Raw genomic sequence first — 15,776 nt, 5'->3', positions numbered from 1 at the left:
AGACGTACTCCTCCTTTGGCCTCATTCCACCAATAAACAAGGCAAAACAAACAAAATTTCAATAAAATATCCAACCAATAAAATTCGATGCCTACCACCAATTTAAATAATAAAGAACGTGGTTAATGCTTACAGTGTCTGCATAAAGGCCTTGGATAAGTTACTAAAGAATCCTGGAATCCACTCACTGCCATTGGATTGAAGGCAGTTGCTCCAAGTGCCTGCAAATCTTGGAGGGAGAATCTCAGTACTTCTGCTGAATCATCAGACCCAAGTTCACCATGGAATGTTACACGCTGTACTCAAGGTGTAAAGGTGAAACAAGTTTCAACAGTCTCATCGACTTCTCCCCCAGCTAAAGGGCAGAGTCTAGTCAGTTGAGAATTTATCCTTTTGCACAATGTTAATCTGAATTCAGGGGATTTGTTCCAAATCATAGCTCGGTTTTCACACCATATACTGAGTGATTCTGTCAGTGATTCTTTTGGGACACCAGTGAACCCAAGTGCCCATGAACTGACTAACCACCACCTACACATTCTGTGCTATTAATGTCAAACTAGCCTTGAACCCATAAATCCAAATTAAGCATCAATATTTGATAACAGGCAAGCACACATTTAATTATTAACTCGTGCGTCCAGCATGAGTATGGAGCTGGTGCTTCTCAAGTCAGGTTGCAAATCAAATTTAGATAGCAGCTTTTAAAAAAACACAGGTGCCTAATTTGTCCTAAGATGCTGATTCAGAAGATGTAGGGTAGGCCCAAGCAACTGTATATTTAAAAAACTTTCCAGGAACTTCCCTGGTGGTCCAGTGATTAAGACTACTTTCTGGTTGGTGAACTAAGATGCCACATGCTTGACTGTGTGCTATGTCACTTCAGTTGTGTCCGACTCTTTGTGACCCCGTGGACTATAGCCTGCCAGACTCCTCTGTCCATGGGATTCTCCAGTCATGAATACTGGAGTGAGTTGCCATGCCCTCCTCCAGGGGATCTTCCTGACCCAGGGAAGATCCGAACCCAGATCTCTTACATTCCCTTATTGGCAGTCAGGTTCTTTACCACTAGCCCCACCTGGGAAGCCCAAGATTCCACATGCTGCTGGGCAACTAAGCCCTCAAGCCACAATTACTGAGCCCTCCTGCTGTAACTAGAGAGAAGCCCACACGCCCAACAAGGAGACTTCATGGTGCAACTAAGACCCGACGCAGCCAAAAATAAATGTTGTTTTTTTTTTTAATAAAATTAAAAATAAAAGGCTGTCCACGCAATCCTGATGCTTGGGGGTAGAAACTGTCACATAGGTACTGACAGAAACAATCCCACATGATAGAGAGATGAAGGGTCTATGCCTCTCTAACAGGGCCAGGGGACACTGTGCCAAGGATTATTCAAAGACACACAAAGAACATTATGTGTTCAAAGTTGGCATCTTTCCGAATGCCAACTTTCATAGGTATTTTAAAACGCCATTTGTATTTTGGTGGCTACAAGTGTCAAAATTTACTTAAGATCTGTACATTTAAGTGTATGTTTACCTCAGTTTAAAAGATCACTTTTATATTAAAATATGGGCAGATTCTGGAATACAATGCAAGATCTGCTTTTATTTTTTAGATGAACTCTAAAACTTTGAAGAAATCTCCCTCTTAGATGGGCTACATTAGGCTGGGTCCCCATACCCAAAGAGGCAGCCATTCTCATTCCTTTGCTTAGAGTGGGAGTTAGGACTTGAAATGCGAGGGGAAACCTTTCTGGAAGGGCTCAATGAGTTTAGGAATTCTTTCATTTCCAAAGTTTCTCATTCATTTCACTACCCAGGACCCACTCTCCTTGCTTCTGGCTTCTTTGCCTGTTTTAAGTCGCTCAGTTGTGCCTGACTCTTTGCGACTCCACGGACTGTAGCCCACCAGGCTCCTCGGTCCACGGGGATTCTCCAGGTAAGAACACTGGAGTGTATTGTGCTGCCCTCCTCCAGGGGATCTTCCCCACCCAGGGATCAAACCCCTCTCTTGTCTCCTGCATGGGCAGGTGGTTCTTTACCACTAGTGCCACCTGGGAAGCTGCTCTGGTTTCGTTCCTTCCCACATATTATACTAGTTTTCTGCTTTAAAACACTTCAAATCCTCAAAAACTTCACTCTTCCTCATGATGTGAGAAGTTCTGTTTGCTACTAAGCAGGTAGTCTAATGCTCCTGAGGCCCTGGCATCATGAACCACACACTGTAAAGACATTTTCACTCAAAAATGCATTTTAAAAGGTTCTCTTCCTGTGATAAACCATGATAGAAAAGAGTATGAGAAAGTGTGTACATAGAGGCAGAACTGAATCACTTCGTTGTACAGCAGAAATTAACACTGTAAATCAATAAATACTTCAACACATTTTTTTTTTTTTACAGAAAGGTTCTCAGCTGCAGCAGCTGGTTATGATGAGAGGCTAACTCAAGACTCACAACTCTCCCCACCATTTCCTGACTTCACTGTAAAGGCAGGGTGAAGGGTTATTAGCAACGATTACAGAAAATAACCGTCAGAAGTAACTAGGCTCAAGGGGCCCTTCTTATCTCCTGTGGCCAAAGAGCGGAAGGGTGAAGGGCGCACAAGCCTTCCTCTGGGCAAGTTACTCCAGCTGTCACTGGGAGATTCGGTGTCCTCATCTAAGGTAAAGAGTACACATCCGCTTACGGATTTAATTAGTTGGCATTTATCTTCACGGATTGCAAAGTTACGAACGTATCCATCAAATAAGCGTGTACGTCAAAGCCTAGAATACAAGGCGACGCGGGGACATAACCACACAACGCAAGAAAAAAGAGCCTCCTCGACCAACTTCCGGCGCCATCCCACCCCTCGCGTCCCAGCAAAACCCGCGCTCAGCCCCCGGAGCCACGCCCCTTTCTGCCGCGGCCCCGCCCAGGCCCCCCTTCCGCCCAGCTCTGCGCAGGCGCCACCCGCCCTGCCGCTTTACGTAAAGGCTGTGGGGCGGGGCCGCGAGCGCGTGCCACGCCCCCTTCTGCCGCGGCCCCGCCCCTGCCCCCCCCTCCGCTCAGACTCTGCGCAGGCGCCACCCGCCCTTCCCCGTTTCGAAAAGGCTCTAGGTGGTGGGCTGAGGCCCCAGACCCCACTGCCCACCCACCTCTCACGCGCTCGGCGGAGGCCTCCGCCTCCTCCTGACGCTCCCCGGGTTCTGAGGGGCGGGCTGGGGAGAAGGGCCGGCCGTGACCGGAGAGAGTGTTTACCCGGCGCCTCAGCGCCAGTGGGCTGGCTGCAGCCCCGCCCCTCCCCCTCTTTAAAGGTGCCGATCGCTCCCCTCCTCCCTCAGAGGAGCGGCCTCACGGTTGGTGTCCTCAGGGGCTGGCTTGACAGGGTGCTTCCGCGCTAGCCTGCTGTCCGCTGCGGTGGGAGATGTCGGAAAGTAACCTGGCGGCGCGCAGTGACGGGCTCGAGGGGCAGGTGTCCGGGGCGCGAGTCATCGCCCAGGCCCTGAAAACCCAGGTGTGAGGCCTGCCCGCTGCAGAGAGCCCTACGGAAGCCGACGGGGCCGCCGCGTTGTCTTGGAAACGGGACAGCGGCGGGATGGGGAGGTGGGCAGAAGGGAGGTTTGCAGGAGGTTTTCTTTCTACCGCCTCGGAAGGGCGGGCTGGGGTCCCGGCCTCATTCCTCTGCTTTTGGCCACCCCCCAGGACGTGAATTACATGTTCGGCATCGTAGGCATCCCGGTGACCGAAATCGCCCTTGCTGCGCAGGAGGTGGGCATCAGATACATCGGGATGAGGAATGAGCAGGCAGTAAGTATGGAGTCAGAGCCCCGCGCGTTCTCGGGAATGAGTAACAGTGATGACAGATAGTTCACTGCAGACTGTAGCTGCTTACCGCTCACTCCTGTAATACCTTACGCTTATCAATCACAACGCTCCTAGGAGGCAAGACCGATTGTTAATCGTCACTGCAGATGAGAACAGTGAGGCTCCAGTTAAAAATAAATAAATGTAAAGTAAAATTATTAAAAGAGAGACCCACCCCCCCATCCCCCCCTCCCCACTACACAAACAGAGAAGTGAAGAAACTTGCTCAAGCAGACAGCTGGTATGGGCGGAACCAGGATTTGAACCCAGGTGTTCTCGCTCTGGAGTCCTTGCTCTTACAACTACCAAGTGTGGAACTCTGCCAAGTCTACAGAGTGTCAGAATCGGAAGGGACAGTTACCTGGTCTGAATCGTGGCCCCCTGTGCTTCATTCCTATAACTAGCTATTGTTATGTGTCTGTTTCTGTGTATTATTTGCCTCGTCTGACTTCCCTATCAGGCTGTACATATTTCTTCTTCGCACATCTGTATCCCCAGTTTATCCGTGGGGCCTGCCTATGATAGTACCTGCAACATGAATGGGGAAAGGTCACGTCTCAGGTTGTGTAGTAGGTGGCTCTGCAAGGTGACAGGCATCACAAATGATAAAGCCGCGACTGAACTCCAGAGATGTCCCAAGACCCAAGCCAGTGCTCATTCAACCTCATCACATTGCCACCCTTCTTAGAGGCTTATTTGGAAGCCCAAGAAAGGAAGTTAGGATGGTTTGTCAACCCGTCTCATTTCTTCCTAAAGGGCGTTTAGCATTTTCCCAGGTTATCTTGTGTTTAGCACCTTCCCCCTCTTTCTGTAATGAGCTGAAGTGCAGTTTAAAAATAAAAACATGCTGCTGCTGCTGCTGCTGCTAAGTCACTTCAGTCGTGTCCAACTCTGTGCGACCCCATAGATGGCAGCCCACTAGGCTCCTCTGTCCCTGGGATTCTCCAGGCAAGAGTACTGGAGTGGGTTGCCATTGCCTTCTCCAAGACTAACCATATGAAAGGCCATAAAGGAAATTTCAATCCATCTCCAAGCAAGGATTGAAAATATATAGTATGTGTGACGGGACCATGTGGAAATAAACTGGAATTTAACAACAGGAAGATGGAAAATCCCCAGACATTTGAAAATTCAATGCATTGTAAATATTTGAAAAGATTAATTAAAATCAATAAACTTCACAACAGATTGATTAAGAATAAAAGAGAAAAAAAAACAAATTACCAGTATCAGGGATGAAGAGGGAGATGTCACCATGAACCCTAACTAACCAGTGGAATGAAGAAGAAATCCCAATGGAAAATAGAAAACATTTTGAATTGAATGATGATGAGAAAATGAGATCTCAAACATGTGAACTACAGCTAAGCAGTTCTTAGAGAAAATAGTTTTAAATGAATCTCTTAGTAAAGAAGATAAAAAATCAGTGCTCTGAACATGCATTTTAAGAAGCTAGAAAAAGGATACCAAAGTAAATCCAGACTGAAAGTAGTAAAATGATAAACACGAGAGTGGAAATCAGTGGAGGAGAGAACAAAGGAACAGTAGAGAAAAAGCCGCAGATCCAAAAATTGTGTCTTTGAAAAGAACAATAAATTTGGTAAATCTCCAGCAAGACTGATAAAGAATAAAACATAAAAAGCACAAATTATCAATGTTAGGAATAAAAAAGAGGGCATTCTATTGATCCTGCAGATGTTTAAGCAATTATAAGATGATATTTATCTTTCACTTTTCACTTTCATGCATTGGAGAAGGAAATGGCAACCCCCTCCAGGATTCTTGCCTGGAGAATCCCAGGGACGGTAGAGCCTGGTGGGCTGCCGTCTCTGGGGTCGCACAGAGTCGGACACAACTGAAGCGACTTAGCAGCAGTAGCAGCAAGATGGCATTATGAATAAACTAGATATGGACAAATTCCTTGAAAAACTAAATATCAGATTTAGATTCTTAACTGATTATCTGAAATGTACAGATAGAAGATTACTTGTTAAAAGGAAAAATATTCCATTTTCCCCTTATTGAGAGTAAATTATTACATACATACTTTATACATATATAATACTTATTACTTAATATGATTTAATACTATAAAAGTTCCAAAATGCTCAAGTCCCAGTGTTTTTTGTTTGTAGGCTTGCTATGCTGCCTCTGCAGTTGGATATCTGACAGGCAGGTAAGCCCAAGTCTGTGTTTCATTTTAGCTTCTTTATTAAACTTGAGTTGTAATTAACATATAGTATTAAATGAGTTTTAGGTGTCCAACATAGTGATTTGATATTTTTATACATTATGAAATGGTAACCACAGTAAAACCAGCTCCCATCTGTTACCATACAAAGTTGTTACATACAGTGTTATTGACTGTGTTCCCTATGCTGTACATTTCATCCCAATGACTTACTTATTATATAGCTGGCAGTTTGTACCTCTAATCCCCTTCACCAATTTTATCCATTTCTCTACCCACCTGCCCTGTAGCAGCCACCAGTTTTTCCTCTGTGTCTATGAGTCTGTTTTGTTTGTTCATTGCTTTGTTTTTGAGAGTCCACATATAACTAAATTATATGGTCTTCGATTTTCTCTGACTTATTTCACTAAGCATAATATCCTCCAAGTTTATCCATGTTGCCACAAAGATTTCATTCATAAGATTTCATTCTTTTTTATTGCTAATATTTCATTTTGTGTGTGTGTGTATATACACACACACATCTTTATTCATTCATCCATGGATGGAAGTGATGTTGCTTCTGTATAATGGCTATTGTAAATAGTGCTGCATGAACCTAGGTACATGTATCTCTTGGAATTAGTGTTTGTGTTTTCTTTTGATAAATACCCAGGATGGAATTGCTGGATTGTTTGATAGTTATATTTTTAGTTTTTTGAGGAGCCTCCACGTTGTTTTTCATAGTGGCTGCACCAATTTAAAGGCTGTCTTAAATAGAGGTTCCTAAGAAGTTACTTTATAAGTTGAAACTGGTAAGCTGAATTGTATGGAGATACCATTTTCTTCAGTGCTTTAAGCTTAGAAAGTCATCTAGGGTGAAGCATTCAAGTTCAACTTAAAAAATTTGAGCAGAACACTGCATTTCAGAATTACTTTCTGTCAAAGACCAATTTATGTTATATATATACTAGTTAAGAAATTTTTTAAAACCACTTTTTTTTACATACAAAAGTACACTGAGTAGTCAAAAATTTGCTTCTCTATGCAATCACTTTGATTTAGCCCAAATATCAGTTCAGTTCAGTTCAGTCACTCAGTCGTGTCCGACTCTTTGCGACACCATGAATCGCAGCATGCCAGGCCTCCCTATCAATCACCAACTCCCGGACTTCACTCAGATTCACATCCATCAAGTCAGTGATGCCATCCAGCCATCTCATCCTCTGTCATCCCCTTCTCCTCCTGCCCCCAATCCCTCCCAGCATCAGAGTCTTTTCCAGTGAGTCAACTCTTCGCATGAGGTGGCCAAAGTACTGGAGTTTCAGCTTTAGCATCGTTCCTTCCAGAGAACACCCAGGGTTGATCTCCTTCAGAATGGACTGGTTGGATCTCCTTGCAGTCCAAGGGACTCTCAAGAGTCTTCTCCAACACCACACTTCAAAAGCATCGATTCTTTGGCGCTCAGCGTTCTTCACAGTCCAACTCTCACATCCATACATGACTACTGGAAAAGCCATAGCCTTGACTAGGCGGACCTTAGTCGGCAAAGTAATGGCTCTGCTTTTGAATATACTATCTAGGTTGGTCATAACTTTTCTTCCAAGGAGTAAGCGTCTTTTAATTTCTTGGCTGCAGTCACCATCTGCAGTGATTTTGGAGCCCAAAAAAATAAAGTCTGACACTGTTTCCACTGTCTCCCCATCTATTTCCCATGAAGTGATGGGACCGGATGCCATGATCTTCATTTTCTGAATGTTGAGCTTTAAGCCAACTTTTTCACTCTCCTCTTTCACTTTCATCAAGAGGCTTTTTAGTTCCTCTTCACTTTCTGCCATAAGGGTGGTGTCATCTGCATATCTGAGGTTATTGATATTTCTCCTAGCAATCTTGATTCCAGCTTGTGCTTCTTCCAGTCCAGTGTTTCTCATGATATACTCTGCACAGAAGTTAAATAAGCAGGGTGACAATATACAGCCTTGACATACTCCTTTTCCTATTTGGAACCAGTCTGTTGTTCCATGTCCAGTTCTAACTGTTGCTTCCTGACCTGCATACAGATTTCTCAAGAGGCAGGTTAGGTGGTCTGGTATTCCCATCTCTTTCAGAATTTTCCACAGTGTATTGTGATCCACACAGTCAAAGGCTTTGGCATAGTCAATAAAGCAGAAGTAGATGTTTTTCTGGAACTCTCTTGCTTTTTCCATGATCCAGCAGATGTTGGCAATTTGATCTCTGGTTCCTCTGCCTTTTCGAAAACCAGCTTGAACATCAGGAAGTTCACGGTTCATGTATTGCTGAAGCCTGGCTTGGAGAATTAAAAGTTGGCTTAAAGCTCAACATTCAGAAAACGAAGATCATGGCATCTGGTCCCATCACTTCATGGCAAATAGATGGGGAAACAGTAGAAACGGTGTCAGACTTTATTTTTTTTTGGGCTCCAAAATCACTGCAGATGGTGACTGCAGCCATGAAATTAAAAGACGCTTACTCCTTGGAAGAAAAGTTATGACCAACCTAGACAGCATATTCAAAAGCAGAGACATTACTTTGCCAACTAAGGTCCGTCTAGTCACGCCTATGGTTTATCCTGTGGTCATGTATGGATGTGAAAGTTGGACTGTGAGGAAGGCTGAGTGCCGAAGAATTGATGTGTTTGAAGTGTGGTGTTGGAGAAGACTCTTGAGAGTCCCTTGGACTGCAAGAAGATCAAACCAGTCCATTCTGAAGGAGATCAGCCCTGGGTGTTCTTTGGAAGGAATGATGCTAAAGCTGAAGCTCCAGTACTTTGGCCACCTCATGTGAAGAGTTGACTCATTGGAAAAGACTCTGATGCTGGGAGGGATTGGGGGCAGGAGGAGAAGGGGACGACCCAGGATGAGATGGCTGGATGGCATCACGGACTCGATGGACGTGAGTCTGAGTGAGCTCTGGGAGATGGTGATGGACAGGGAGGCCTGGCATGCTGCGATTCATGGTGTTGCAAAGAGTTGGACACGACTAAGCGACTGAACTGAACTGAACTTACTAGCATGTGAGATGAGTCCAGTTGTGCAGTAGTTTGAGCATTCCTTGGCATTGCCTTTCTTTGGAATTGGAATGAAAACTCACCTTTTCCAGTCCTGTGGCCACTGCTGAGTTTTCCAAATATGCTGGCATGTTGAGTGCAGCACTTTCACAGCATCATCTTTCAGGATTTGAAATAGCTCAACTGGAATGCCATCACCTCCACTAGCTTTGTTCATAGTGATGCTTTCTAAGGCCCACTTGACTTCACGTTCCAGGATGTCTGGCTCTAGGTGAGTGATCACACCATCGTGGTTATCCGGGTCGTGAAGATCTTTTTTGTACAGTTCTTCTGTGTATTCTTGGCATCTCTTCTTCTTATCTTCTGCTTCTGTTAGGTCCATACCATTTCTGTCCTTTATCAAGCCCATCTTTGCATGAAATGTTCCCTTGGTATCTCTAATTTTCTTGAAGAGATCTCTAGTCTTTCCCATTCTGTTGTTTTCCTCTATTTCTTTGCATTGATCGCTGAAGAAGGCTTTCTTGTCTCTTCTTGCTATTCTTTGGAACTCTGCATTCAGATGCTTATATGTTTCCTTGTCTCCTTTCCTTTTCACTTCTCTTCTTCTCACAGCTATTTGTAAGGCCTCCCCAGACAGCCATTTTGCTTTTTTGCATTTCTTTTCCGTGGGGATGGTCTTCATCCCTGTCTCCTGTACAATGTCACAAACCTCATTCCATAGTTCATCAGGCACTCTATCTATCAGATCTAGGCCCTTCAATCTATTTCTCACTTCTACTGTATAATCATAAGGGATTTGATTTAGGTCATACCTGAATGGTCTAGCAGTTTTCCCTACTTTCTTCAGTTTCAGTCTGAATTTGGCAATAAGGATTTCATGATCTGAGCCACAGTCAGCTCCCGGTCTTGTTTTTGTTGACTGTATAGAGCTTCTCCATCTTGGGTGCAAAGAATATAATCAGTCTGATTTTGGTGTTGACCATCTGGTGATGTCCATGTGTAGAGTCTTCTCTTGTGTTGTTGGAAGAGGGTGTTTGCTATGACCAGTGCATTTTCTTGGCAAAACTTGATTAGTCTTTGCCCTGCTTCATTCCGCATTCCAAGGCCAAATTTGCCTGTTACTCCAGGTGTTTCTTGACTTCCTACTTTTGCATTCCAGTCCCCTATAATGATAAGGACATCTTTTTTGGGTGTTAGTTCTAAAAGGTCTTGTAGGTCTTCATAGAACCGTTCAACTTCAGTTTCTTCAGTGTTACTGGTTGGGGCATAAGCTTGGATTACTGTGATATTGAATGGTTTGCGTTGGAGACAAACAGAGATCACTCTGTCATTTTTGAGATTGCATCCAAGTACTGCATTTCAGACTCTTTTGTTGACCATGATGGCTACTCCATTTCTTCTGAGGGATTCCTGCCCACAGTAGTAGATATAATGGTCATCTGAGTTAAATTCACCCATTCCAGTCTGTTTTAGTTCGCTGATTCCTAGAATGTCGACGTTCACTGTTGCCATCTCCTGTTTGACCACTTCCAATTTGCCTTGATTCATGGACCTGACATTCCAGGTTCCCGTGCGATATTGCTGTTTACAGCATCGGACCTTGCTTCCATCACCAGTCACATCCACAGCTGGGTATTGTTTTTGCTTTGGCTCCATCCCTTCATTCTTTCTGGAGTTATTTCTCCACTGATCTCCAATAGGATATTGGGCACCTACTGACCTGGGGAGCTCCTCTTTCAGTATCCTATCATTCTGCCTTTTCATACTGTTCATGGGGTTCTCAAGGCAAGAATACTGAAGTGGCTTGCCATTCCCTTCTCCAGTGGACCACATTCTGTCCAAATATATTAGGAGCAAAATATGAAAAGTTTAGTGAAATACAGTATGAGGATGGTAAATACCTTATATCTTGCAGGAAGGCTGATATAATTTTTTTAAAAAAACTGATTCAAAAAGTGAAGACCTTTGAAGCCCGGGAAGATTACATTGCACCCTAAAGCGGCATGAATCCAGTAGTGCACCTGACCTGCTTTTAACGTGGCCACTTCTGTTTTGCTTTCAGGCCAGGAGTGTGCCTTGTTGTTTCCGGCCCCGGCCTCATCCACGGTTTGGGCGGTATGGCAAATGCAAACATGAACTGTTGGTAATTAGCTTATGATTACTGAGAACATGTTCTTGAAAATATCAACACACGATTTTATCCAGTGGAGAACTGGTGCTCTGTGGTGGGAAGACGGGGGGTCATATGCTTGAGGAAATGACTTAGTGAAAAACTAAGAAGAGTGTTAGGAAGAAAATTAAAAGAACATCGATAATTCTTTTACCTAAAGAAAAACACTTAATATTTTGGGATGAATATGTGTATATTTGATATCTATATATGTACGTGAATGTGTATATAAGTCTCTTTAAGTGAAGAATTATTTATTAAAGATCCCAGCTCAGTATGCAAGAATGTATTTAATTTCACCTTGTCTTGCATAACCAGCAAGACAGTTGAAATCATATTTATTGAGTTGGTTTTATAAACAGATTAGTTGCTCTTGCCCTTAATCCTGGTTCTTAATCTCTGACTCTTTACCAGTACAGTCACGTTAAAGGGGGCTGTGTCTTTTTCCTTTTTGATAGTTTAATTTATATTGATTTGCTTTTGGCCGTGTTGGGTCTTTGTTTCTGAGTGGGCTTCTCTCTAGTGGTGGCGAGCAGGGGCTACTCTAGTTGCTGTGGGTGGGTTCTCATTGCGCTGGCTTCCCTTGTTGGGGAGTACAGGCTCTAGAGCACGTGGATTCAGTAGGTGCAGCACATCTGCTCAGTAGTTGGGGCTCCCGGGCTCTAGCGCACAGGCTCGGTGGTTGTGACACACAGGCTTAGCTGCTCCACGGCATGCAGGATCTCCCTAGATCAGGGGTCACACCTGCGTCTCCTGCATTGGCAGGAGGATTCTTTACCACTGAGCCGCCAGGGAAGCCCAAGGGGACTATATTCTGTTCAGTTCATACATGTTTAAATTTCCCATGGGAAGGGCATTATTTTCTTTCTTGCCATGTGTTTCTTTCAGGTCCTTCTGTGCTTTCTTCCTACACTTTCTTATCAACTTCAATGTCTCATAATTTTTAAGTAACTTTAGCTTTGCTATCTTTTATTTCTCCCCGAGAATTTTATTGCTGAGGAATTTTTCTCATCATTCTGCCATTTCCAAATAGACTTAGTTAGGAAAGTATGGGAAAAAAATGTTTCCTTCTCTTAATCTCAAGAATAATAGGAACAGCATAACAATTCATTACATTATCACCACCCAGAGGTTTTAGCATCAGTATCCAGAAGAGGCAGAGGAGAGAGGGGTATGGAGAAAAAATATTTACTATAAATTTCAGGTTTTTCTGAAGTTGAGGAAGTGTTTTCTCAGACCAAGACGTTTCCTAAATCTTTTTAAATGGACAGTTTTTTAAGAGAAAATGTAATTCTTTCCTTTTTTTAACATTCACTGAGTGTTTTCTATTCTCTGGGCACTTGTTGTAATTCTCTTTTAAAAAATTAATATTTCAGGCCCTTGATTGTGATTGGTGGTTCCTCTGAAAGAAGTCAGGAAACAATGGGAGCCTTCCAGGAGTTTCCTCAGGTACCTGTCTCTAAGATCTTCCCTCTGTCAGTCAGTTCAGTTCAGCCGCTCAGTGGTGTCTGACTCTTTGTGACCCCATGAATCGCAACACGCCAGGCCACCCTGTCCATCACTAACTCTTGGATTGTCCATCACCAACTCCCGGAGTTCACTCAGACTCACATCCATCGAGTCCGTGATGCCATCCAGCCATCTCATCCTCTGTCGTCCCCTTCTCCTCATGCCCCCAATCCCTCCCAGCATCAGAGTCTTTTCCAATGAGTCAACCCTTTGCATGAGGTGGCCGAAGGACTGGAGCTTCAGCTTTAGCATCATTCCTTCCAAAGAACACCCAGGGCTGATCTCCTTCAGAATGGATTGGTTGGATCTCCTTGCAGTCCAGGGGACTCTCAAGAGTCTTCTCCAACACCGCAGTTCAAAAGCATCAATTCTTCGGCACTCAGCCTTCTTCATAGTCCAACTCTCACATCCATACATGGCCACAGGAAAAACCATAGCCTTGACTAGATGGACCTTAGTCGGCAAAGTAATGTCTCTGCTTTTGAATATGCTATCAAGGTTGGTCATAACTTTTTTTCCAAGGAGTAAGCGTCTTTTAATTTCATGGCTGCAGTCACCATCTGCAGTGATTTTGGAGCCCAAAAAAATAAAGTCTGACACTGTTTCCACTGTTTCCCCATCTATTTCCCATGAAGTGATGGGACTGGATGCCATGATCTTCGTTTTCTGAATGTTGAGCTTTAAGCCAGCTTTTTCACTTAGTATAATTATACTCCATTAAGATTTATGGAGAAGAAATTAAAACTCCTATCTGCAAAATAAAAACATAAAATAAAACTACCTGAGATAACTTAAAGGTGATTTTCCTCAACTACAGGAAACTCTCCATGTGAGTGTTAAGAAAGCTTAGGCTCTACTTAGCAATCTTCCAAGAAAGATAACCTTTTTGACAGAAATTTAAACTCTGAAAATAAGTTCTTTAAAGAATCAAGAAAATGCAGAAATAAAAATGATTTGGGACTGTCAGACTTTGAGGAAGAGAAAAGTTGAAAGGAGAAATCCTGCTCACACCTGCAGGACTAAAACTACCAACAGTTCTATAGATTTATACCAAAAAGTACTAAGAGAGACAGTTTCTATACAGTGCTTCGAAGTACACTAAACAGTGAAAAATTAGCAACACTGAATCTATGACAAACAGCATAGCACAAAACATACAAATGGAAACTGGCAGAAATGTAAAAATAGATTATCATTATTATAATGAGATAGAACAGATAAAGTTGTGTATCCCTGGATGTAGAATTTCTGGGTCCAAGGATATTCTTACTTACATTTTTAGGAGATATTGTCAACTTCTCTCCCCATTTACTTTCTCACCACAGTTTATGACTGTTATTACCTAACTTTTTCATTTTTGCCAATCTGAGAAATGAAAATGGTGTCTTGTTTTGATTTTCTTCCTGAATTGTACCAAGGCAGATGTTTGGTTGTACTTTGCAGAGGCTTTTAAGAAACAATCCAGATAATGCATTTTTCTCCATCTTGCCTCTAAACATAATAGAATGTAGTGTCTTAACACGGAGAAGGCAATGGCACCCCACTCCAGTACTCTTGCCTGGAAACTCCCATTGACGGAGGAGCCTGGTAGGCTGCAGTCCATGGGGTCGCGAAGAGTCGGACCCGACTGAGCGACTTCCCTTTCACTTTCATGCGCTGGAGAAGGAAATGGCAACCCACTCCAGTATTCTTGCCTGGAGAATCCCAGGGACAGGGGAGCCTGGTAGGCTACCGTCTATGGGGTCGCACAGAGTCGGACACGACTGAAGTGACTTAGCAGCAGCAGCAGTGACTTAACATTTCGTCTTCTTTCAGAAGAGTAATATGATACATGCACTTATTTTAAGTGACTTTTTTTTCACGTATAGGTTGAAGCTTGTAGACTATATAGCAAGTTCTCTGCCCGGCCAAGTAGCATAGAAGCTATTCCCTCTATTATCGAAAAGGTAAAGTATTTAATTACAAGCTCTCCAGGTCCACTGGTTTTTCTCAGTTGCTTACACGTTGTGTTACTTTTATTCTCAATAGAGAGAGTAAAAATTTGGAATGTATCAGGCAGTTAACAATGATATTGATAAATAGCTACATACATTTTAATATTCACTGTCCTTAATTTAATTAAAGAACCAGATAAAAGAAATTTTTTGGAAGAATTTTTTCCTATACTTTAGTTTTTAATTTTTTTAAATTATGGAAAAGTAAAAAGAAAGATAAAATGAAACCCTGAGTGCCCTTTCTCTTATACTTCTGTAAGATTATTTTTGAAAATTAGTACTAATGCATGTAAGACCATTTCTTAGTTGATTAAGCAGTGTATTAATAAATTGTGTGATTTTACATTTAAGCTGTTTCAAAAGCCATGTGTTAACAGAAACCATTTGACACAGGTTACAGCATCATAGCTTCTGAAATCTTCGGCAAATCATTAAGATTAGAAAGCAGGTGAAAGTACATGTTACAAAACCTTGGCAGGCAGAACCTAGTGGGTGATTTCTAGGACTGAAGCGTAGTGAAAAATGAATTTTAAAGCCCTAAGTGAGTACTTTCTTATCTCTCCCCTTTGAACCAAAAAATGGACTCAATACAGTGCATTTCAATTTTAATTAAAATTGCTTATTTCTAAGGATGTTGCATCAACTAAGGATGTCGAGAAAAATTAAAATAGTCTTCATTTCACAATTTTAAATTATCTTTGAGTAGGATGTGATAATGAGGATTGAGATTTTTAAAGTGTTCTTCCATTTGTGATGAACTTAGGCAGTGAGAAGCAGTATTTATGGTCGTCCAGGTGCTTGCTATGTCGACATACCTGCAGATTTCGTGAACCTCCAGGTGAATGTGAATTCTATAAAGTGAGTAATAGTTAATTGGAGTTCTTTCTCAATTATGTTACCATAAGCTTACCTTTTTCGGAGAAGGCACTGGCACCCCACTCCAGTACTGTTGCCTGGAAAATCCCATGGACGGAGGAGCCTGGTAGGCTGCAGTCCGTGGGGTCGCTAAGAGTCAGACACGACTGAGTGACTTCCCTTTCACTTTCCAGTTTC

General features: G+C 42.9%; 2 protein-coding genes across 6 annotated transcripts in view; one reads left to right on the top strand and one right to left on the bottom strand.

Annotated features, from left to right (window-relative positions):
- BTD (biotinidase) overlaps positions 1–3,509 on the bottom strand; it is a 67,587-nt gene extending 64,078 nt beyond the window's left edge. Inside the window, exon 1 of one of the 4 annotated variants that reach the window (XM_052638325.1) lies at positions 3,144–3,509. Coding sequence is in view for 1 of the 4 variants with exons in the window: in XM_052638324.1 (XP_052494284.1) it covers positions 134–144 (11 nt within the window). In the remaining 3 variants the exon portion in view is untranslated. Of the gene's footprint in view, positions 1–133; positions 201–3,143 lie in introns of those variants that run through there. The other 3 variants (XM_052638327.1, XM_052638326.1, XM_052638324.1) reach the window with 3 other exon arrangements.
- HACL1 (2-hydroxyacyl-CoA lyase 1) overlaps positions 3,077–15,776 on the top strand; it is a 44,706-nt gene continuing 32,006 nt past the window's right edge. The window contains exons 1-7 of one of the 2 annotated variants that reach the window (XM_052638321.1): positions 3,077–3,502; positions 3,691–3,795; positions 5,988–6,028; positions 11,113–11,193; positions 12,597–12,669; positions 14,598–14,675; positions 15,487–15,581. In XM_052638321.1, coding sequence (XP_052494281.1) covers positions 3,413–3,502; positions 3,691–3,795; positions 5,988–6,028; positions 11,113–11,193; positions 12,597–12,669; positions 14,598–14,675; positions 15,487–15,581 — 563 coding nt within the window. In that variant the 5' untranslated portion in view covers positions 3,077–3,412. The remainder of the gene's footprint in view (positions 3,503–3,690; positions 3,796–5,987; positions 6,029–11,112; positions 11,194–12,596; positions 12,670–14,597; positions 14,676–15,486; positions 15,582–15,776) is intronic. The other variant, XM_052638322.1, reaches the window with a different exon arrangement.

The sequence above is a fragment of the Budorcas taxicolor genome, chromosome 1 (assembly GCF_023091745.1).
Source record: "Budorcas taxicolor isolate Tak-1 chromosome 1, Takin1.1, whole genome shotgun sequence".
Taxonomy (NCBI): Eukaryota; Metazoa; Chordata; class Mammalia; order Artiodactyla; family Bovidae; genus Budorcas; species Budorcas taxicolor.
The sequence above is the reverse complement of the archived record's forward strand: the minus strand, read 5'-3'. Positions and strand labels throughout refer to the sequence as shown.